The 23,947-nt window shown below is 40.6% G+C and overlaps 1 protein-coding gene across 1 annotated transcript in view; it reads right to left on the bottom strand.

The window, feature by feature from the left end:
- Nucleotides 1-23,947, bottom strand: part of clstn2a (calsyntenin 2a) — a 230,103-nt gene that overhangs the window by 126,174 nt on the left and 79,982 nt on the right. Inside the window, exon 2 of the mRNA XM_049598117.1 lies at nt 3,703-3,825. Within this exon, the coding sequence (XP_049454074.1) occupies nt 3,703-3,825 (123 nt within the window). The remainder of the gene's footprint in view (nt 1-3,702; nt 3,826-23,947) is intronic.

Genomic DNA, 23,947 nt, shown 5'->3' on the forward strand with positions numbered 1-23,947 from the left:
TGATTTTTTGTTGGCCTACTAGGCTGTGATAACTTGTTCTTAATAAGCCTCAGTAAGTTCAACAGTAACCAAACTGTCAGTGAATGCAGAGCATCTACAAACCAAATACTGCTGCTTTTGCTATGTGTGACATATTATGATACATTTCTGAAGAACTATACAGATTTAGAGGTTAATTTATGAAGTCAGAACACCAGTAAATGAATAGAACTGTGGCTAGGACCAAAAAAAGTATTACATCTTACAAACGAATGAAACTCAAGCTGGGTTACAAAGAGAAAAAATATGGTCTTGCTTCTTGTGTAATGTCAATTTTTGTAAATGAAAACTGTGCTTTGTAACTGTTTTAATTGTCAGTTCACCCCAAAATCAAAATACATATTTTTCCTCTTACTTGTAGTGCTATTTATTAATGTATTTTATTTTGGTGTGAGCTGCTGAGTGTTGAAGATATTGGCTGTCAAGATGGCTGCCTTCTCTCAAATATAATGAAACTAGATGGCACCCAGCTTGTGGTGCTCAAAGTATCAAAAAAGGGCATCTGAAAAGCTCAACAGTAATGTCACATGGTCTGTGGATTATCTTGAGTTACCAGGTCATGATGTCTGGAAAGAGACATTGCTGTTGAGTTTTTCAAATTCATTTCTTGGCAGACAACTCTAAGGCTATTATCTCCAACACTTGACAACTCACACCAAACAACCCAAAACAGTCTAGAAAGATAAATAGCACCACAGGTAAGAGAGAAAACTTTTGATTTTCGAGTGAAGTGCAACTTTAACATCGTAGACAAGCTTGTAAAACAGCTCCCCGGTGTCAGATTAAGATTTAGGCTCAAACATGAACATTGTCATCATGAAAAGCTGACACAGCTCAGCAATATATTCTTCCATTCTTGAGAACAATCTCTCGGTCAGGTTAAATGGGGCAATTCAGCAGCAAGAAAAAAGGATGACACATGGCTTCAATTAGCAGCCGCCGTGAATAGATCCCTGTCAGGGGGAGTGAAGACGATGTATCTAAACTCGAGACCTGACAACAAGGTTATGAAAATAAATGCAGTTTCATAAACCCTCGTAAGCTTAAATCAGTCAGCTGTCTTCCCACCATCCAGCTCAAATCCCCTGCTATTGTGTATTTAAACCACCTAAAACTCTGGCTGAAAGTTTTATATTGAAGAACAGCACTTAAAGGGATAGTTTGGATTTTATGAAGGGGGGTTGTATTAAGTATTTATCCATAGTCAGTTTGTTATCTACAGTGGTTGGCAGTTGGCACACCCGCAGTTTGGAGAAGCAGGCAGCAATACGACCACAGGGGCAGGGGCATCACCAAAACCTATTTTAACCACATGAACAAATCAATATCAGTTTACATGTACGCTATGTTTAGACTATTGTCACCACTTTACTTTGTTGTCAGACAGCATTGTCCAACAGTGACCTGAAGCTGTTATGTTGCTCTCGTCAAAGCCAGACTGAAAAAAACAGTTATTTGTATTCACTGAGCACAAGAGTTCCTGGGCTACCGCTTCTTTGATCACTTTGTTAATGTTATTGTGTGACTTTGGTGTTTAAAAGGGATAGTTCAGACTCACTTAAGTCACACAACAATACAATCTAACTGACTGAGGCAGCGGTAACCAGTAGCTCCTGTGTTCAGCAAGCTACAAATTGAGCATAGCGTTAGTTCAGGCAGGCCACATTGCCAAACTCTGTTTACATCCGACCTACAGCAATTAATCACAAACAGCTGGTTCCTTTCTACACAACCAAATTTCAGTCAGGGCACCCTGTTTAGACTGCTTTAGCCTGCCTACTGTTGCTGCTTCCTCTGCAAGCCTCTTCGCAACCCGCCTCCACCCCAGCTCCACCTCTTGTTTTTATGCTGTATCTGACTTAATCAATGTCATATCATTGTCGTTTGTCCTTGATGCTGCTCTGTTCTGTACCTGGGGGGGGGTCTCTTCTGCTTCCTTAGGCTTTCCATGTAGGCGCATGGAAGGGCGGGGAGGTTGGCTTACTCTGCCTAAGGCTTTCCTGGCATGCGCATGGAGAGGTGTGCTCTCTGTCTTTGGCTTTCGAAGTCAGCGTGTGGAAGGGCTAGGGTTGGGTCGGTATGACAAAAAAAAAAAAAAAAAAAAAAAACGCAAGTTGGTAATACCACATTTCGCCACTTCGGGGCGCAACTGACTCATTTGACTCAGAGTGACAGTAACAAGTTGTTTCTTTTATTCCTTAGAAATAAATTTTGCAGCTTACTCAATCAGTGCAAACAAGGGCTGCCTCCTTCGTTTGGCTCAAAGCCAAAGTGCTGCCATAGTGGCGCATTCTTTGATTTCGTTGAGACTAAATTGTCCGCCATTATCGACTCCTCATCACTATTAAACAAACTCCAGGCTACAGTAGAGGCCTCGGCGCATGCGCACTCGCACCCCCTAGTTCAGTCCCCGGCCCACCCCCACCCCCTCTCTCTCCTGCTCGCTGTGCGCTTGGCGAAGAGGCAGACACAGGTGCCCACAGACTCGGGTGTACTATAAGCGGATCAGACTCTGTGTAAAAATGTCCGTGAAAAATCCCCACGATGTGAAAAATACACGCCGAACAGTCTTTTGTGTGACACTGGTGCGCGGAGCGGAGTCCACGCGGCCGTGCTTTGCGCACACAGGGCTTGCGGACGTACACTTTTATCGGGCGGACCTCTGTGGCGTCCGCTCTGCGTACGTTCTTCCCGAGTATGCGGTCCAGTCGGTCTAAAAAAAAAAAAACCTGGTCCAAGACGGAGTACCGAACCAAATTGGTATTACCGAGAACCGACCCAACCCTAGGAGGGCAGAGAGAGGCGCTCTCTTCACCTTAAGCTATCCACACAGGCGTGGGGAGGGTGGAGAGGTTTGCTCCCAGAGCAGCGCCATTAAGTTTTCTTTGACTAAAGTGGTCCTGATTGAATTACTGTTTTTATCAAACGAGTCTGGTGGATTTGATAAGAGTATAGATGGGGAACTGAAACTTTTAGCTCCTTACCGAAAAATAATGGGCTGTCTGAGGGAAAGGTAAAAACACTAAAAATAATTTTTTATTCATTTTCAGACGTTTTGCTGCTGCCCCCGTCCACAGTGGTACATTGTTTAGCCTCCATGGCAGTACTCCTGCCTGCTTCTCCAAATTGGCGGCATGTAGACTGCCATCTACTGTATGCAATACACTGACTACAGAAAAGTACCTCATACAGCTCCACTTCAAAAGTTACCCTAACCCTAACCCTAACCCTTAATTAACACACACAAACTGATATCCATCCACTATAGGATCAAAAACTTGTGCTATAAATATAATTATTTACAAAGCCTCTTTCTTTTGAGTTTTTTGGGCAATTCTATACATGATGAGAACAAAGCACTCCTAAAAAACAACATTTGTTTTACACTGCTAAGGGTGATAAATGGAATCCAGTCTCCATGACAAACGGTGAGCACAGAGGACTGTTGGATCATCTGTTTTTGTCTCGTGGTGTTAGGTTGCCACAGTTTCCTGCACACAGTACTGAAGCATCTTTGTCTCTGTGCCAATGTGTGTGTGAGTCAACGTACATTTGGGAGGTTGTGTATAATGTATGTGCTATACTTTATAAATGTGTGGATACTGTACAGTGGATGTTTTATTTCTGAGTGTGTGTGTGTGTGTGTGTTTTTGTTTTTCCTACCAGCATAGGGGACTGGGGCATCCTTGTCTAGAGCTACCAGCGGAGGGTCCAGCAGCACCGTGTCCATGTTCTCTGTGATCACACCATGGTATGATGTTTCTATCCACGGCTTGTGCTTGTTCACTGTGGGAGAGAAGGAAATGCACGTTACAGTTTACAGCATTATTGGAAGGCGTGTTACCATACTTTACATGCTTTGTTGTTTCTTACTGTATCTGAAATGTGCAGAGTCACTCCAAGAGGACTGAGGACGATGAAACAGAGGGCAAGGAAACCTCCAACTTTTAAAAAAAATAATGTTGTGTGATCATGTCTGTGGGTTGTGATAGATCTCTGAGGTTTTTACACATGACAGGAGGACTAATGGAAGTTTGTGTGGGAACATTGTGGGGAAAAATATTGATGTTTGTTATATAGCTTTACATCTGTGACTGTCTGACTTTAAAAATTACTCTGTGGCTCTCTGTAGTGCTTTGTTAGAGAGCACAAACAACACAATTCCTCAAGACGAGAAGCCTTTTGCATTAGTATTCCCACTTGTTTTTTCCTCCTTTTTCCTACACTGTAGACTCTCGAAACAAACGTGTTAAAAGTGACACATCATGGGATAACTTTTACTATACCAGCATGTCTAGTTAAGGACAACACATTTTGTCTCACTCTCGAGATAGTAAGTGTGTTAGCACATTACAATAACACATGCTGTGTGTTAAATATTTCAACACAAAGATGTGACACTCCAACAGACAGTGTTGGGAAGGTAACTTTTGAAATGTAATAGGTTTTAAATTACTATTTACCCTGTCAAAAATTTAATAAGTAATTTTACTTACTACATCTTATTACTTTGATTACTTTTCTAAACATATTTTAAACTGGCCAATAAAATTTAATGTTGGACTTCCTTGTGGTTGCATTTTCACTGCTTATTAATAAGCTTACGCTGTACAGTAATGTTAGAGCTCTTTTCTAATACCACAAGGAAAATATTGTTGAATTTCCAGCACTGACAAACGTTCTTGTCTGACAACATGGCCTTCCTGCCTTGGTGTGGTCGGCTGGTCACAGGCATGCACGCCTCAGGCTGCGTAGAAAAATGCACATCGATTCGATCAGCAGATGATAGATGGTGCAAATTCAAACAAGAGACCAAATTGAAAAGAATACTCAAAATTTTTGTTCATACTGCCACAGGCTGCGAGGACAGGTCAACAACACAGGAGCTTGTGAGGACTGGGTTGGCAACTAAAGAGAATCTGTGACCGCACAGCAGCTCGTGTTTCGGCTTGAGGGTCACGTATGTTACTTTGCTACTGGGTTAGCTGCTGAAAAGAGGAGAGTAGCTGTGCGGTGGCTCATTCTTTGGCTCAGTGTGGTTTTTTTTCACAGCAAAATCAAATTGCACCAGAACTTGTAGGTAATCCAAGGATCTTCTATTTCTGGTCTGGTAATGGTGTTACTAACCATCTTGTAACGCGCTAATGTTAGCTTTGCAGTAGAACGTTTTAGTTTGGAGGTGGGAGGGGAAGACAGCATGTTGCCTGTTTAGTTATGTGGGCAGCCTTGTTGAGTGCAGTGGCACTGAAAACATTGTAATAAACACAGTTTTAGCTGTATATTTTCCAAATCTAAGAGGATAGTTAAACATATCATTTGGGTGGTAATGCGTACCGAACCGAAAGCCCAGTACCAAACGGTTTGAAATGAATACATGTATTGTTATACCGCTAACTTAAAAACTATGCAGAGACACGTTTTGCTGTCATTTCTGGTCGTGCTAACCTCTCTGCTGGCCTGAGCAGGTTGAAGAAAGGCATGTGTCTCCTCACCAGTGGCTACACTGGGCTACACAATGGGCATTTTATACCAAGTCAAGGACTGAATCAAGTCTTTGCAGCAAAGCCTGAACTTCTAATACCTTGACTTAGTCGGGAAAACAACAGCAGGCCAGAAAATCTTTAAAATCCTTGTTACATCTATAAACACTTATTTTTAGATAGAGTTCTAGATTACAGGAGCCATCCAACTCTGTGAAGAGCTCTATGTTTTGACCTCAACATCTTTGCCCTTCCTCAAGCACCATTATCCTTCTCTATAGTGCATTTTCATTGTTTCTTTTTCTCTCCTTCACCCTCTCTCTGTTGGTGTTTCTGTGTCTGTGCTAGTGTTCTACAACATGGAGAATTCAACCACCCTGCAATAAATGTGATTGAAAGGTCGGGAGGATGAGCCGGAGATTAAAGCAGATCAGCATCACACGTAGTTACTCGCACTGTAAATTAAACTTCCTCCCACTTTCTCGCTACAGAGCCGCACACATACATAGAGACCGGTGTACAAGCCACAACAACCAAATGTGCATGTGCAGTTTTGTGTACACACATACACACACACACAAATGCGCACATATCTCTAGTGTATAAGTGTCACTCTCCGCGGGGACCTGGGATGTCAACTTGACCTTTCAATCCACTGAAGAGGAACGCTTTGTCTCATGCCAATGAGCAGATGACATGTCCAGCTGGCAGCGATTTAAAATGCATCAAACTGTTCCTAAAACCTTCTCACAGCTTTTCATCTGTTTGGACAAATTTCAGTAGTTTTGTCCTACTACTCCATTTTCTCCCTCTATGTCATCATACTCAGTATAAAGAAAGGGGTCAAAGTAAAAAAAAAAAAAAAAAAATAGTAATAATAAAATAAGAAACGAGGTAAGCTTGTACAAAGAAAATATTTCTTTGAAGGAATGAAAAAAATGTGAAAATATAAATAACCTTGGCAACTTACTATCAACTGGGGGCAAAACTATTTTCAGTGGTTTGTATTGGTTTTATTGACATAAAACACAATATACCGATGGCATCAAATATTACCAAAATACAACAATTGTGCCTTTGTATTACTCCACATTCACACTTGCCTTCTACTCCTTCAATTCACTGACAGAGACCTACTGATTATTTTAGATGGGACTCTCACCCCCCTGAGACAGAGTAGAGAGTGGATTATAGGGAGTGAGAGAGAACCACAAGGGAAGACATTATTCATACAAGGAGTCTCATCTCATGCTCATGCAGGAGATAGAAAGCACTGCAGCAAACAGCATGATTCTGCTCTGCTGGGTAGTGGAGAGCGAAGGTCTGTCTTAGATTGGTGTTTAGGCATCTTTACACCTGGGGTATTTTACTTGCAATCAAGGAAAGTCAGTGCATTAAAGCGTACTACTAGCACATACACTTTTATGGTTGCATTGTACTGTAGGTACAGCTTCTCTCGTCTGTGTCGGTAAAAACTTCCACCCAAAAGCAGACGTGAAATGAACTGAAACAATCTTATGAAGAGACTCTTCAAAACCAAGACCATACTAGACTGCGGCACTGAGGTGACTATAAAACAAACTATAAAAATGGACATTATTCAAGTGAGTCTTTGTTTCTGTGCGCTTGCACCTGCCAGGGTATACATAATAATCCACTGTGCTCACAAAGCATTTCATTTACATTTGGAGATGTCTTCAGTAACTCTAATAGCAGCCCTAAGCTACTGCAGTTTACTCATGGATGGAGAAGGTTCAATTTCTGGTTCAAGGTCTTACATTTATCCCGAACAAATACAGTAGTGGTGGTTGCGGAAGCAGAGCTGTGACTCTTTAAAGGGTTTCTAATATAAGAGCACTTTTGTAGAAAGAGCACACATCAGACCATGGAAATGGGCTATTTCCAAAATGGTTTTCTTGACATGTAGTGCTGTAAAGCCATTAGTGATGCGTTTAAGGCATTCATCCTTGACATCCTTCTACTGAGCCACAGCGATGAAACAAAAATTGAGGTACGCTTGCATTTGAAAAGGAAAAAATGCAGCCAGGAGCAGCTGCCTTAACAAAGTCAGACCTGCTAAATGGTCTTCCATAAGATCATCTCTGAAACTGAAACTAAGAGTCTAGAGCCATGCTCTGTGAGGCCTCACTAAATTAATGTGCTTATGTTGTTAGACTATTTTTATACAAAAGATAAGGGTGAGAATTATATTTCCACAATAACTGAGAAGATCTTTAATTAATAAAAGACAATAAACAAATGCTTCATTTTTTGAAAACCTATTGTATATTAGCAGTCAGCCACTTGAGTAGAAACCGTACCTTTACTTCTAGTGTTGTCTACCATGAGCCTCTAATATCACAGTTCCAGTTACACTGCACAAGTCCTAAGCGGCTGAAGAAAAAATGAGGCTAATGTGGAAGTGTGAAAAACTGTAGTTCCTTGAATGGCCATTTGAGGCTGGCTCTAGAAGCAAGTCAATCCCCATAGATGGCCATGTTAAAATGCCGAACTTTACAACAGAAATAAACATGCTTACAGCCTGGTACAAAACACGGTTTTGGTCTCTGTGGATAATTTAAACTTCTAACTGCAGGAGGTAAATATTATAACTCACCTGCTGACATTTTATTAAGGCTTAAAGTTACGCTTGTTTGAGGGTGGGGCCACTTTGAGTGACAGGCTGTCTGTAAGGCATCATTACAGTCTATAGGCTCTGCCCCACTGCAGAAAAAAGTACTAGAATCTGCTAACATCTGGCTTTTTAACATAATGGCAAGGTTACAACTAGGATTCACACTCATGCAACCCTTGGTAAAAGTGCTTAATTTAGCGCGAGATGCAATGACATGGCACAATCAAATACCATCCATCTCTGCCCAAGCAGCACTCAAACATTAATCTAAATTAGTCTGTGCTTAGTTTGAAAGAAACTGAATAGCTAAGAGATACAGTATATAAGAAGTAACAACCCTGAAGTTTTCACAGGCCTCCATGCTGCTTTCTGCTGTTTCCTAACCTGTTTTCCAGGATGCCTGTGACACCAAACATAACATAAAAAAAAAAAAGCATACACAGAAAGGTGTAGCCTGCTCCTCTGCAGCAGAGCCACGAACACAACTCTGGTCTGCTGGCAATGATTAAAGAGTCTATTGCCTATTCCTGCCGAAAAAGCCTGCATACATGTGCTAATTTCGGTGGAAAAGGAGTGTAAGAGTCCGTTCCATCCCTTGCTTATCTACAGTTCCACCCTCTCATCCAAATAAGGTCACTTCTGGCTCCAAAATATCAGATGGCAATGGCTGAAATGCCAAACTCTTCAAAACGTCAACCTACAAACCAATGGGTGACGTCATGGTAGCCATGTCCATCATTTATACAGTCTATGGTCCTACCCCATAGCTCTCGTGGGATCAAAGACCACGCCCCAGCCTTCATTTAACAGCCTTGCTATGCACTTAATAAAAAGTACAGTTGAGGCTGATGGTCATTCATTTGCAGGTATTTGATCCTAAACCAAAATATTGGACACATTTTTAAAAACTGTCCCGATGATGATGCTCAAGGAAAAGTGAGAGTAATAGGGAACACAAACATGTGTACCAAATTTCACAACAATCAAGCTAACTGTTCTTGAAATGTTTTATTAAAACCACAAATTTCAACCTCATGCAGGATTACCTCAGTCACCAGTCATAATCTTCTGGGTACCATGAATGTCGGGACAGAATTTGATGGCAATCCATGTGACAGTAGTTCAGATATTTAGACCAAAGTAGTGGACTGAGCAACCAACACAAAGGCATCGGCATCTGTGGAGCCATGCTGTATAAACACCATTGTTGCAGCATATGGTTCCTGCGCTATTAAGGTCACAAGTGCCACTGAATGTAATATTCAAGGCGTCTTTGTCCATTTCCTAAGAACCATCTGCAGCCATTACAGCGCCAGGATGCACATTATGAAGGACTAATTCATTTAGTAGAAGAAACAGTCTAAAAGTGGCTCTAGTACAGCACTGGATAAAATCTGATGTGACAGTAATATAGCAACACAGAACCCCAGAAACAAGATTGTGCTTTCCTGTAAATAACATTACTGCGGGGGATTGTCAGCTTGTCCATCCTCCTGCTGAAATCAAAATATCTGTTAGTGTCCTCCCCTGGGACTGAGGCTCATGAAAACATATTACTGTAGCGACACAGGCGGTTGATAATCTACAATATATTTAATTTGGGTCCCAGCTCATATCCAAAAAGACACTGCATTACTGTGATATGTAATGATCAATTTCAAGTCATGTCAAATCCATTTCTTGCAGCATTTATTTGATAACATGATGTTGCATTGGAACAGATGTAATCCCTCCCTTCCCGTGAGGCAAAATAACAAATAACAACTAGAAGACAAAGAAGCAGAGACGAAAAAGACAAAAAGAAACTTTTAAAACTAGGGATAAAAAGACGATGTAGAAAAAGATAAAAATGAAAAGCTAGACGGAAGAACACATCACATTAAATTCTGTCTCTGAAAGTTTTGAGATGAGATTTAATAGATGTTATCTGAAAGTAAGAAAATGGCACGCCAAAGCTGAGGAGCCAAGACTTATCCCTAGATTTTGGAACAACCAGGAATCTTTCCTGAGCAACCAACCTTGCAAATTTGCTAATGGTGAGGTAATACAACCTGCACAGAAAAACCAGTACAATGTGGTGGAAAACCTCTCTGCTTCTCATGCAAATTACATGAGGCACTTGACAATCTATTTAGAATTTAGAGGTTCTCTAATGCAGTGTAAATCATAAATATCCCTCGACAGGAGGGGAAAGTGAGATAATGTACACTACGCACATAATAAAAAAATGTGAGAGGCGGATGAAAGAAGTGGAGTGGATCAGGGAGCTAAGAATAGAAAAATAAGGGAAAAAACGGTCCCACGGGGTGCATCACAATTTCAGTAATATAACAGAATAATGACAAAACCTCAGTGCTAATGAAAGATGAGGCAGCGGACTGAGCATGTGCAAATCCACAGTGACCTCCCTGTGCCCTGCTAGAATGAGCAGTAATTAAACTTGGGTGAGCCCCAACACACACACACTCATATTCTCTTACCTACGAGTGTCTTCAGAAAGATATATCTCGATGTTAATGGGTGACTTGTTGACACAATTTGTGTGACTGTGGACCCTACGCCACAATTACTCAACACCAGAGACAAAAGTAGATCATAAAGATGGATTTACTGCATTAACAGTAGCAACAGAGGACACTAAGGGAAATGTGAAAGAACATGATGGAAGTGATTTAAAGGAAGGAGAATGAAAGGGTTAACCAGGAGAAGAGAGCAACAAAGAGGAAGGGAAGATAAGAAGCAGCCATACTGGAGGGGATGGGATGAGTAGGGAGAGATAATGGCGGAAAGGAATCAGAGAGGAAATGGGGCAATTGAGGGTAAAAGAGAGGGCAGGCATAGCGGGCACTTCCTGTATGAAGAACAGTCTGCCGCCTGTAGGACCTCACAAATCCTCCAATTTATTTTCCTGTTAAAATATTAAATTGAATTTCTAATGGAAAGATCACACATCACCAAATAATAGCACTGATCCAAGGGGGCTCCATGCCATTTCATGTAAGGAAAGACCTTGCAGAGGCCTCCAAAAATAATGATTTAGGACAGGACTTTGAGACGCCAACGCTTTGATGGTGATGAGACGATGAGGTCCCAATAATAAAATCCCCCCTGGTTAGCAGAAGAAAAAAAACTGAAGACACAGGAGGAAGGACAATCACACCATCAGGTTTGTGTTATCACTGTAGCCTTCATCTCAAAAACAAGCTTTGGGTGAGAACTTGGATGGACAGTACAAAAGGTCGACAGATATTGGATTTTTAAAGGCCAATATAATAGCAATAGTTTGGAACAGGGAAAAGCCAATATCAACCCCCCAACACCCCGCGGAACAAACTTGACAGTGTTGGAAATGAATAATCTTTGACTTTTTAAGAAACTAGAAACTGTTTATTGAACATCTAACTAATAAATACTATCGACCAATCGACCAATTGACTGGTAGAATTTCAGTCGACAAGATTTTTTTTGGAGTTGATTACAACCCTAATAAATACCTGAATAATTAAATAAATCTGGATCACAGAATATCAAACTGAAAGTAATTAATAAATATGGTACTGAACATTAAAAAAACTAGGTGAGAGTGATTTTTATTTCTTTAAGCTATTAATTTTCCTCAAAGTGAGTCTAAGATTTTTAGGAACAAAATAACACTTCTCTGACTTTGTGTACAAAGCCTCCATGCAAACAGTGATCAGAGACGGGCAGTATGTCTGGCACTTGTACTTGAAATATGTATTTCAATTACTTTTGAGTATTTTGTAATGATATCTGACAGTAAAAAAAATAGAGTGGAGTCATTTTATTTCTTTAAAATACTTTCTCAATGATCCATTTAACATAAAAAACAAGACTAAGTCAAAACCTTTATGGATGGACTGTATGAAATGCAAAAGGGCTTTTAATGTGAAACAAGAGCTTTTAATTTGAAACAGGAAGTGGCAGCATTCACTGAGTCAGACTCACAGACTTTTGCTCTTGCGCTGGACCTGCTGTTCCAGGTCAGCTTAATGTAAATACATGTTAAAATGAAAAGCAATACACTTAGACACAGTCACATGGCAGAGGAGACCTGCTTTAACACAACTATCCATCAGCTACTATCGGAGCCAAGCTCTTCAAATACTAACGTAATTATTCGGCCCAACCAATAAATCGGTCAACCCTTTAAAGTGATTTGACGTAATGTGATCTGAAATGTGATGTCTCTGATTGGAGTCAGGTAATGGATGTTTGTCACTCTTCAGTGCCAGTTATCAAATTACAGAAGAAACTAAATACAATCATTACAGAAAAGAGTAAAACAACTCCGTATTAATCAGTTTTGGTGTTGTTTTCATGCAATCTAATTTCAACCACAGTTTTGCCGTCTAGACATGAAGCTCAGAAATAATGCCCTTCTCTTCTTTCTATTCATTTCTGGCTTCATTAACAGAACAAGAATAAAGAGTTACTGACTTGCATTCAATTATTGTTAACTGACTGCATGTTAATTTCACAGAAATTCAAAGCATGAGAGACAATTTGAATTATCTCGCAAAAGAAGATTACACATTCATTTGCTACATTTGAGAAAACAGGAGTCTCCCGTGACACCCAGACGGCTATCACAATATTAAACCATATCTTTTATCCTGGGTTTCTCTAATGAGGCAGTTAAAACAAATAACCTCATTCAAGACTCGTCTCTTATATGGATGTGTCCGTGTGGGGAAATGTTTATGATGCTGTTAGTTTAACAGTAAAAGCAGAGAGAGAATAAAACTGCAGATTCAAAGCAATTCAGCTCATTTAGGATATTTAGTGGATATACATGTGGGTGATAATTGCTTCAGTGGTGAACAGTGATTGTTATTGCACTACACCTCTACCATTAATTGACAGCAATTTAACCTATGGATTTAAGGATTTTATCATGTGTAGCAGTTACAATACAGCATGAGCAGATATGATTAATACAAGCCATTAGTGTGTCTGAAAATATACTCGGCATAACTCTTCAGATGTCAGTTTTTACAGAAAAACACCTGCAACAACTTTATATTTCTGGTTGCTGCCAATCAACGATGCAATTAGATACTCAGTAATTCCTTGAGGGGAGTTATATATTTTCTTTAAAGCCGCACTGATCTACAGTATATTTCATATTAACAATGGGTAATGTAAAAGGGTTCGCTTGTAGTGACAAACCCACAGAAAATCACCCAAATCTGCAGTTGCCCTCGGCTCTATGGAGCCTTTAAGCATCTTATCGCTCAGTGTTTTGCTTGCCGACTGTAGCTGGAGAACATAGTGTAGCATTCAGCAGCTAAAGACAACATCTATTGCACGTCTGTCCGTCCTGGAAGAGGGACCCCTCCTCAGTTGCTCTTCCTGAGGTTTCTACCGTTTTTTTCCCCCCGTTAAAGGGTTTTTTTGGGGGAAGTTTTTCCTTATCCGCTGTGAGGGTCCAAAGGACAGAGGGATGTTGTATGCTGTAAAGCCCTGTGAGGCAAATTGTGATTTGTGATACTGCGCTTTATATATAAAACTGATTGATTGAATTGATTGATAAAGAGCCACATGTTGTTCTCAAATACATCAGTTGATCCAGACTCTAAATGAAGGCTAATGTGTATGCTGGATGTGCACAGTGGTCAGTAAACAAAAACTGCACTCAAGTAAATATATTGTTACTTTATAATTATATGAACTCAAGTATAAGTTAATGTATAAACAAAAAGAAACGTAAAAAAGCATCTGGTAAAATAGGCTTAAATGGTGAGTAACCTTACTAGATCTTTTCTCCCTCCCTCTTTCACAACCCGACCGGTGGAGGCAGATGGCTGCCCACCTAGAGCCTGGTGCTGTTCACAGTTCCTGTCTCTGAAAAAGAAGTTCTTCCTCGCTGAAGTTGCCAAGTGCTTGCTCATGGGGAAACTGTTGGGTCTCTGTAAATGAAATTAAAGGGTATGGTGCTAGACCTGCTCTACAGGGAAAGTGTCCTGTGATAACTTTTGTTATGATTTGACACTATGTAAAGTGACTTGGCTTAATTTGACTAGATGCAATTTTTATCATCAATGAATTACATTAATTGCCATTAATGTGCCATACCCAGGGACAAACGACAGAATACATGCTGTTTAGCTCGGTTCAATCTCTTCAAACAAATCAGTAACAAAAAAACTTCTATCATGAGTGAAGCAGAGCAGAGAGCTGCTTCTGGGAAGCTTCAGTGCGTCTGGTAGAATCGTAAGCATTGTTTAGAGAGACTGCGATAAGCTCTGGTGTTCAGATTTAGGTAGGGGGGAATGCATGCTGACAGCGAAACAGTCTTTGACACAACAGAATTGCGATGCAGCTGTGCCCGGTGGAATCCAGGTGTTATTGAATTCTCAAAGGAGAAGCTTTAACACAGTCTGCATCGTGTTTGTCTCAGTGCCCACAACAAAATCCTCTGTTTCATTCGTGCTGCGACAGTAGGTCATCTTAAGCTCACTGTCGGACAATCACTGTTGTGAGTGTGAGCTCAGCTTAATTTAAAAGTTATATACATGTACAGCTAAATATATTAGCATAAGTAGTGAGAATTACATATATTTTATCAAAACTACTCTTAGTTGTAAAAATTTCTTCAAAAATCTTTTTTTACTCAAGTACATGTAATGTACTGTTACCCACCACTGGATGTGTAAATAGGCAACTTGGTTTATGCATTTGGCAGAAACACTTTACAGGGATATTCAACGTCTGGTGTCTATAAATTAACGCAGCTATCACCAAATAAAACCCTGATTGGTTTCCTCCTGCATATAGCCTGCCAATCATCATTCGGGGTCCTCAATAAAAGGAGCACGCCTAGAGCGTTCCTTCTCTCTGATCCTCTGCTCTCAGACTGTCTGAGCTGCTGCTGCACTGTTTAAGAAACTTGTTAAGAATATTAAACATAGGTGGTGGGAGGTTGAGGACAACAGGTGAGCTTGTGTACCCTATACATTTTTACTCATGTAGTTATTTTGTGTCTAAATACACTAGGTTTATTGGTTTGTGCCACCCTTTTATTTGTTTTGGTAGAGCTTCATTAGCCCTGGTTTTGTTACATTGATTTTATTTGTTTGGCCCAACCCCTTTGTCCCATCCTCCTCTACATTTGGAGAACATTGTGTTAAGATTGCTAAGTTTGTAAATAAATCACTTTGATTTTTTCTCTTCAACTTTGACTTCCTCAAATCATTTCATTGCTGGGTTATTGTCTCCTTTTGTCTCCCATTTTCAAAAGTGGAAATAAGACATCATCATCAATTTTACTACTTTAGGGCTGACCTGAATGCTTCAAAGCTTCAATTGTTGCCATAACAATCGACGTAAAAATCAGTATGCTCTATTTTCATATGTAAATATTGCGGCTGTCAAGCAATTAAAAAAACTAATCTAATTAATTACATGCTCTGTGATTAATTAATTAATTAATTAATTAATATACTGCCCCATTACCCCCCAAAAATCTCATAAATATGGAAATAGTTATCCGACATAATTCAGTACCAATCAGCATTAATTATTTTTGGTTATTCTCAGACAAGGATGTATAAACTAAGTGATAGTTTTTTGACCTCGACTTGCTGTCATCTAACGTAAGCTGAAAATGAACAGTCTGACTACAAGACAGGCTTACAGGTGCGCTAGCAAGATGTCAAAAACATCAGTTTCAACATTTGCTAAGATGAACTTCAAGTGCCAGATATGCCAAAGGAAACTGGTGTCACAAACCCACATCAAACTTGGCAACTCACCTGAACTTGTTGGGTAACAGCTTAGCCATCCTGCAAAGTTTTTTTTTTCTGGCTATTATGGCTAATGGCAAACCTGCATGCAAACAAAGTGGCTAATTGTGACGTTAGTTTAGGTGCATCGAAGCTTCGATTCATCAAGAACATTTCTCCTTGATGCCCAAAACTAATCTTCAGGACAGCCTTGTATGGCGTCTTTACTTTATCTTTACTGTCCTGATTTCTCTCTCAGAACACTGTCATTGATTTGTTTGTTTCAGGGACCAGAAAGCATTCCTACCTGGAGCGACGACTTGCTCGCAAAATACAGTATTTGGTGCAAGTTGAACAATTTATAGACCATTCATCTATGGGTTTCCAGACACGCTCGAAGACACCAACATATACAGTAACACAACTGTTAAAAGCATTCACAGCAATGGCTGAGAAGGGAGCAAACTACAACAGCAGTAGATTAGGCATGAGAAACTCCAACACCCAGGAGAGGAAGGGGACAAAATCATTACATTATGTCCATAATTACTATGAGCATCAACTCTGACTTTTACAGTCCCAGAGCTGAAGTGTAAGATGCAGTTAGCAAGAACAGAGTAATTAGGCATATTGACTGCTGCGAAAAAGTCCTGCACTTTAAGCAGAACTAGGTTAGAGCTGGCCAGTGGGTCATTTTCAGAACATAAAGTCTTCCCACTCACTCTCTCCCAGGACCCTTCCTCCTTGTACAGTTAGATTTGCAGGCAGTGTTGTTGTTTTTAAGTGTTGGGTTTTTTTCCTCTTAACAACTCATTAAAAGGGCCATAAACTCTGATCTCCACCAACCACGAGCCATAAAGCCCCCCCAGTTGTGAAGACAATTAGTTTACGGAGATTTTGATTTAATTTGGCTTTGCCCACAATCCCATCAAGACAATTCAGAGGATGCTTACCTATCCAAACAACAACGTGTGAGATACAGAAGTGCCATAATTGCATTGCGACATACAACTCCCTCCTTTTGCTTTTCTCCAGTCTGGTGCTGACTGCATCAAACAAACTGAGGAGGGGAGCAAAGCCACTGTGTTTAATTGGCATCTTTTACACACGCAAGTGCAACATCTATAGGCATGTGAGAAAAACTGTGGAGATATAAAGGGATGTCCAAGGATTAGGGTATCACTTGGGTTTTTTCCTAAACCGATGCTGGACTGAAGCTTTTGATTGTTAACAAATTCACCTAATAAATAAAACCTAACCCAACTACAATAACCTAACAGGACATAACAGCATAACATGACAGCAAAATACATTTGGAGTTTGGATCAGCTGTCTCCCAGCAGCCACACATTCCTCCATTATCTGTTTAGGAGCAGCTGAGATTGTCACTACATGGAGAATAGCTGGTCCACCTTAACAGTCCACCTTAAGTGAGCCAGGTCAGGTTTCCATGAGAGGCTAACCCCACTTGCTAACTTCACTTTTGGCTTGGTTCTTGAGGGTGTGTTGCATTTGTTCGCTGACATATAGCCACACAGTTTAACTTCACACTCTCTGCTCCGGTCGCCGCAGCCTCATTGTCACGCATCACAGTCAAACACACGTCCGGCACCGTAATCTAGGTTGTGATTCGGTCCAGTGGGTACTGGTCATATAGGAAATGGAGCCTCACTGGCACTGGGTTTCAGTACCCAACTCGCCGCTGACACACAGTGCTAGCATGTGAGTGTGCTTATACGGTAGATGACCGTGGACAAAACCTATGGAGAACAAATTAAAGAATCACACGGAGAAGTTAATGAGAGAACTGATTTACCTACTGCTGAAAAAAATACATATAATCACAGAGGAATGCAAGAAGGAAGAGAGGATATAAGGTAGAAAGTTAATGGTCTGTGGTGGTATTGTATCTCCTCGTGAGCGTGAGATGAAACTCAGCAGGTTTCTAATTCTGGTGGATCTGATGAGTCAGCAGAACCCTATGGAGACTATGGAGGGTGAGTGGGTGGAGTTGTTACAGAAAATGACAACAATTTGAGCCAGAAAAAAAACCTATTATCCACATCCAAAACACAGAGAGGGGCAATCTGTGCCCTGCTGTCGGTTACTATATGATACACAGGATTTAACAGTCAGACACACAGAAACAGAGAGGCCACAGTACATCACAGATTGAAGGCTCACCTTGAGGACCAAGACACGATGCATAAAATAACTGTATAACACATAACAGACTAGACGTAACCATCATCAGCATGGGTAACCTTCAGCTTATGAAAGCGTGGCTTTCATCTGAAAGACTTATGAGAGCTTCGATGTCATTTAAGACAGAAGACAAGTCTGCCGCCTCGGTTGATTCAACAGATATGCTATTTGCATTAGCACCAATTCTTCGAAAAATAATTGCCATCATTACACTTTTAAGCAAACATTGCAATTTGTTTAACTCCCTGATTAGGGCTTTTTTTCTGGTGGTGGCATTTCCTGACGCCAGAGCCAAAGCGATACCCGGGGAGTCTCAAAATGTCAATTGTTTGCCATTAGAGTGCTTGGCATTCACTATAAGGAAAGATTGAGCCCTGCTGAGAGAAATTCAGTGTGCCTGCCCTCCAGAATTGCACTCAATAATAAACCTTATTTGTTTTTCTTCCTTGTCTGCCTCTCCTACTTGTTATGAACCATTTGTTTGACTTACAGTACAATGTGAGAGGGAGGGCGCGTGTCTTGGATAACCAGCAATGGCTCTGATTAGTTTCTGCAGAAAAAGAGATGCAGAGTGCTCTGAGTGATGGCTTACTGTCAATTAGTTTCACTGAGTGGGCCAATGAAGGGGCACAACAGAAGGATTTGAAAGGAGCGAAGTGAAAGTGGAGTGCAGGGAAAAGGACAACAAAGAGAGAACAGAGAAGGGGACGGGAGGGAGGAGGAGGAAGGAGGTGATATCTCCATTAACAGAAAGCAGCAGGCGGCGAGAGGAGCTGTGGTGAGGAGAAACGGATGGCAGTGTGACTGACTGGATTGAATAAGAAACAGTTCCACTCCGCAGACTTGAGCCTCATGTGGTGATCAACCAACGTAAACAGCCTACCATTTGCACTTATTTCAACTCACTTCAAACACAACAATCTGCTGAGTGTCAAAAAAAACTTTAAATGGAAATTCCACGCCCTGACTGGCCGCTGTGAGTGATTCCTCCATCTGTTTATGTCTAGTTTTGCACCATATATTCAGTGACACTATTTTACACCTTCAATGCAAAGCAGACATAAAAGACTGTGAGAACAAATGTTGACAGTTTGAATAGATTTATACAGTGTGGAAGGGTTATATTCCCCAGCAAGGAAGACATATGTGACAGTACTACAATGAGTGTGCCAGTTCATCACATGATATATCAAATGAACGGTTAATGGAAAACACTTAAATCTATTAAGTGCTGTCTGCATTTTGTTTACATAATCAAAAATATTTTCATGATGCATCTTTTGATAATGTTTGTTTTGTTGCAGTTTCAATCAGGCAGTTTCAGGTCTGGTTTCAGGTTTTTGGACATTTTTTGAAGTTGTTTTATGAACAAACATGATCTGCAGCAGACTGTTTCCTCTGAGGGGGTGAAAAGAAGCTCTTTATATCTCCAACTACACTGAATATGTGTTGACACCAACAGGGAGCAATCTGGACTCCATTTTGTAACTGTCAGTATTTATGGTTTCATTGAAACGCTGCACTGTTAAACGGCGAATATTTTAAGAGCTGAGAAAATAAAATGCACCTCAAGTTTGCTGAAATGGCTGCTATGTGAATCTATGTCAATGTGACAAAATTACAGAATTAATTAAGCATCAGTAACTCTGAAATATCTTTCAGTTTTAAAGTGCTTTAATTTACAGTACAGTCAAATTTATGAATTAAATCATTACCAAATATTGATGATTAACTGATTCTCACCTACAACTTATGAATGAATTTGTGTCCTTTGGCCCATGTGTACTATTTTGTCAGCTACGCTCCATTTCCTGGTTAGGGATGGGTTCCAATCACCAGTTTTCATTTGGGATCTGGGTCCCAGTTGGCAAAATACCAGACCTCTTATCGAACCTTTTATCTCTCTTCACTCCTTTTCATAGCAAAGTGTACAAAATATTAAAATGAACACCCTTTTTAGCCAACGCTGACCATTAGCTTGTGTTAAGATGATAATAATAATCACAGGCAGCAGATACTGTCAATTCCATATTGACTAAAATGAAAGTTTCATGTGTTCTGACAGTCAGTGTCTCTGCTCAGCCAGCCAAATATCAATTATGAGTGAACAGTAACATCACTATCAGCATCAGTTAACAACCAGCAGACTGGTGACTTGTGCATTGGGACCTCCGGTATTTGAAACAAGTGACTTGTGGGGGGAAAAGGCGTAAAAGTAAGTAGGTCACAGCTGTTGCTTCAGGGTTTTAGAAAACCAAAATTTCATAAATTGTCATCCTGGCTAATTGTCATATCCAGGTTGTAGTCAACATTAATTGGCTTCAACTCAAAGCTTTTCAACAGAAGGTGCTAACAGCGGCCAGTTGCACCAGCTATACATAGTAACTTCTCTTTTAAGTGAGAGTGCAAAGTCCACACTAAACGATGTGTTGAAACCAGTTTGATCATAAAGCTGTCTTGATGTTCGGTGCACCACAGACCACACAAGGTTTATCTCAGACCCCCTTTTCCATCAAAATTAGCACATGTACATAGGGGGTTCTTTTCACATGGGAAAACCAGCTATAACTGTTGATGCACTCCTTTCCCGTTGCCAGTAGATAGATATTTATGAGTCCTGTATGCCGTCCAGAAATTTTCAGATAAATAAACAGGCAACTTTAATAACACCGACAACGACAGCACCATGTAACACAGCTCTGCTGCGGATGACTCTGCCTTCTTCTGTGGGTGTGTCACTTTAGACATCACGGACAAGCCGGAAAACAGGTTAGTAAACAGTAGAAAGCAGCATGGAGGCTTGTAAAGCTTTATGGTGGTAACTTCTTTTTATATATCTCCTGCCTATTCAGAGTCTCTTTCAAACTCGGAGCAGACTAATTCGGTAGGATGTCTGAAGGCTGCTTGGGTGGAAACAGGGGGTATTCTGTGGTGGTGCGCATTGCATCTCGCCGGTTAAGGGGCTTAAGTTAGCATGTTTACCAAGGTGTTGTGTTTTCATCAATGCTGATCAGAACTGGAGTCGGTAAATTCCTGTATCCTGGATCCTGTATAAATGGTCAATCATTGAAAAGCACTATGCTGTTTAACATCTAAAAATAGCTATCCTCAATCCCCACACAACAACAATAAGGTCTGCAAATCATAACAAAGAATTATGATGCTAGCTATACAACAAGTGGTGAAACTGTCAACTGCAATATAGGGTAATATCACTGTTCACTATTACTGGGCAGATAAAACTGTAACGTTATTACAACCACATTATGATAACCTTATAAATTTGTGTTCCAATGGATATTTAAATGTAACTGCCTGCCTACTTTTATATGTTATTTTATTTGTATGCACTTTATTTTGCATGTTTAGACTCTCCCATTCAATTTCTGTTTTGATTACAAAAGGTATGAGATCACCTGGGGGTATTATCTATCCCACCCCTAACAGGTCTGACGCTACTATGCACCCCGGCTGTATCTAGGCTAACGGCTAACATGCTAACTATTATTTTTATGTCACTAGTCACTTGAAACAAATTTAGGACGATAGGAAACAGGTTGAAATAAACCAAAATTTCCCTTTAAGACTCACATGGAGAAGCAGCATTTAGTGTTTGCACCACATGTCTGAAACAAAGTTCCACAAAACAGTCGGTCTGCTGCAACTCTGAATTCTTTAAAAGCAAGGCTGAAGATGTTTCTGTTTGCTGCTGCCTTTTGTTAAATCAAATATTGATTCATTTCTTGTACACTGCAACTTTTATTCACAAAGCTGGTGCAAGCCAGCGCACATCTTTCAGTTTCTGCCATTTATAACTTTATACTTGCAAAGGTTGAAGGCTGAGCCTATTGACTCGATTCATTGCCTGAAGTGATTCAATGAGCAGAACTGATGCTGGATTTGAGCTTGATGAAATGCTAATTCGGTAACTAACTGGCTACCTCACTTTATGTTTCTATTTTGTCACATGAGCTCAGAAGTCTCACTGCTCTGCCATATTGCTTAGTTTGACATTCAAGACATCGTGCCAGGTGAGGGACACATCACTCAATCCACTCCAGTCATGAAAGTTGTACTCCGGCAGACATCTGTTTGGTTGATGCACTTCTTATCCTTTGTGTTGCCGATTCACATCGCAGCTGAACCAGCTGTGAGTCTGACTGTCTCTGACTTTTCCTGCCGTCTGTCTCAGATCTTCTGTCTGTCACTGTCTGCCATGGTAAATCTGTCATCTGAAGCCATTTACCCGTGTCTTTCTTTTGCACTCTCTCTCTCTCTCTCTCTTTCACTCTCTCTCGCTCTCTCATTCTGTCGCTACCTGTCAGTGGCATCAGGTAACAGGTGTTAACTGTCAGTCTGACAATTTGTTGGGACTTTTCCCGATGAAGACTTATATTAAATGTCCCTTGAACGACCAAGCTGGAAAGAATCGAGGAGTGACAGTGAAGTGTCAGTGAAGGCGACATAGCTGAAAACAGGGGAGAAATGTTCAGCACATATTGGATGGATCCAGATGATAATAATGACAAAGATGGACGTGGCAATGTGGGCTAACAGATAAGGATTAGCAGATTTCAAAATGTGGGCTGCTGTTTACTTTCTTGGCACTGTAAATCAAATTAATACTATAATCCTCTACTAAACTAGTATTCTGATCACTAAAACACTGTGTATCCAAACAGTCAGTCCCAACTCAGAGAAAGTGGATTTGAGATTAACACAGATAAAAGACCGAGCCGCTTGCGACCTGCTTCCTCCTGGCCTCTCAGTTCTGTTTCCTCTGGACAATGTCTAACATCTACGAATCCACCAGAGGAATAATGGAGTAAAAAGAGCAGGAAGTCTGTTATATCTGTCCAAGCTGCAAGATGTCTGATTCAATTACAGCACAAAATCTGTTTCAATAGCGCTCTAACAAGAAGGGAGCAGGAAATTACTTCCTCTGTGGTGTCCTCAACAGAGCCCATAGCCGAGCACAGTGACTACATCAGAGGGTCTAAAAATGGCTAGTCTGTTCCCTTTGTGAAGAAGCTGTCACGAAAATATATCCTGAAGCTGCCACTTTCCCTCTTTGAGAAAACAGGATACAGATATTACTTTTAGGATAAGAAATATAATGTACAAAGTCTAAAAGATACTCAATTAATTAGAAAAACTGCTGCACACTGCAACTGCTGCTGATACATTAAACCTCCTGTGTAAGTATGGATATGACTTCAGAGCTGCTGACCACTCTTAACTATGCCCATAACAAATAACTATCATAAACACTATCAAATTTGCTGTCACAGGCCATGTGGGTGCTGTTATCGCTGTGTCTGAACTACTTGTGTCCACATAATGTCCCATAACAACAAACTTAATTCTTCTCATAGTTAAAGGATAACTTCGGTATTTTTCAACCTGGGCCCTATTTCCCCATGTGCATGTGTGCGTATGATTCATAGGTACAACTCGTTTTAAAATTGGTTCAATATTGAGGGAGGCGGATGCAGCCGGCAGCCGCAAGATAGATATGGGGGCAAATGCGTCCCATATAAGTTTGCGCATTAGAAGTGCTTTTTTTCGCCACTGACCGGTTCAGATCACCAGTGCTATCTCTGTAACATTGTTTATATAACATTACCTCCACTGTGTCTGTAGCTCTCTCTATTCGTGGGACAGCCGTTTTCTTGAGGAAGAGGTGTTTCAGGATTGGATGCCTTCTCTTCTTCGGTTGGCAGTAGTCATCTTGGGAGAAGTGAGCGCTGCAGACCCGATGGTCTGCAAGGTGTAGTTTCTGGACAGGAGTGTTAGCATCCGTTTGTAGCACAACTAGCCACAACTTCATTATCTCGCTGTCC

Source organism: Epinephelus fuscoguttatus, linkage group LG15 (genome assembly GCF_011397635.1).
Source record: "Epinephelus fuscoguttatus linkage group LG15, E.fuscoguttatus.final_Chr_v1".
NCBI lineage: Eukaryota > Metazoa > Chordata > Actinopteri > Perciformes > Serranidae > Epinephelus > Epinephelus fuscoguttatus.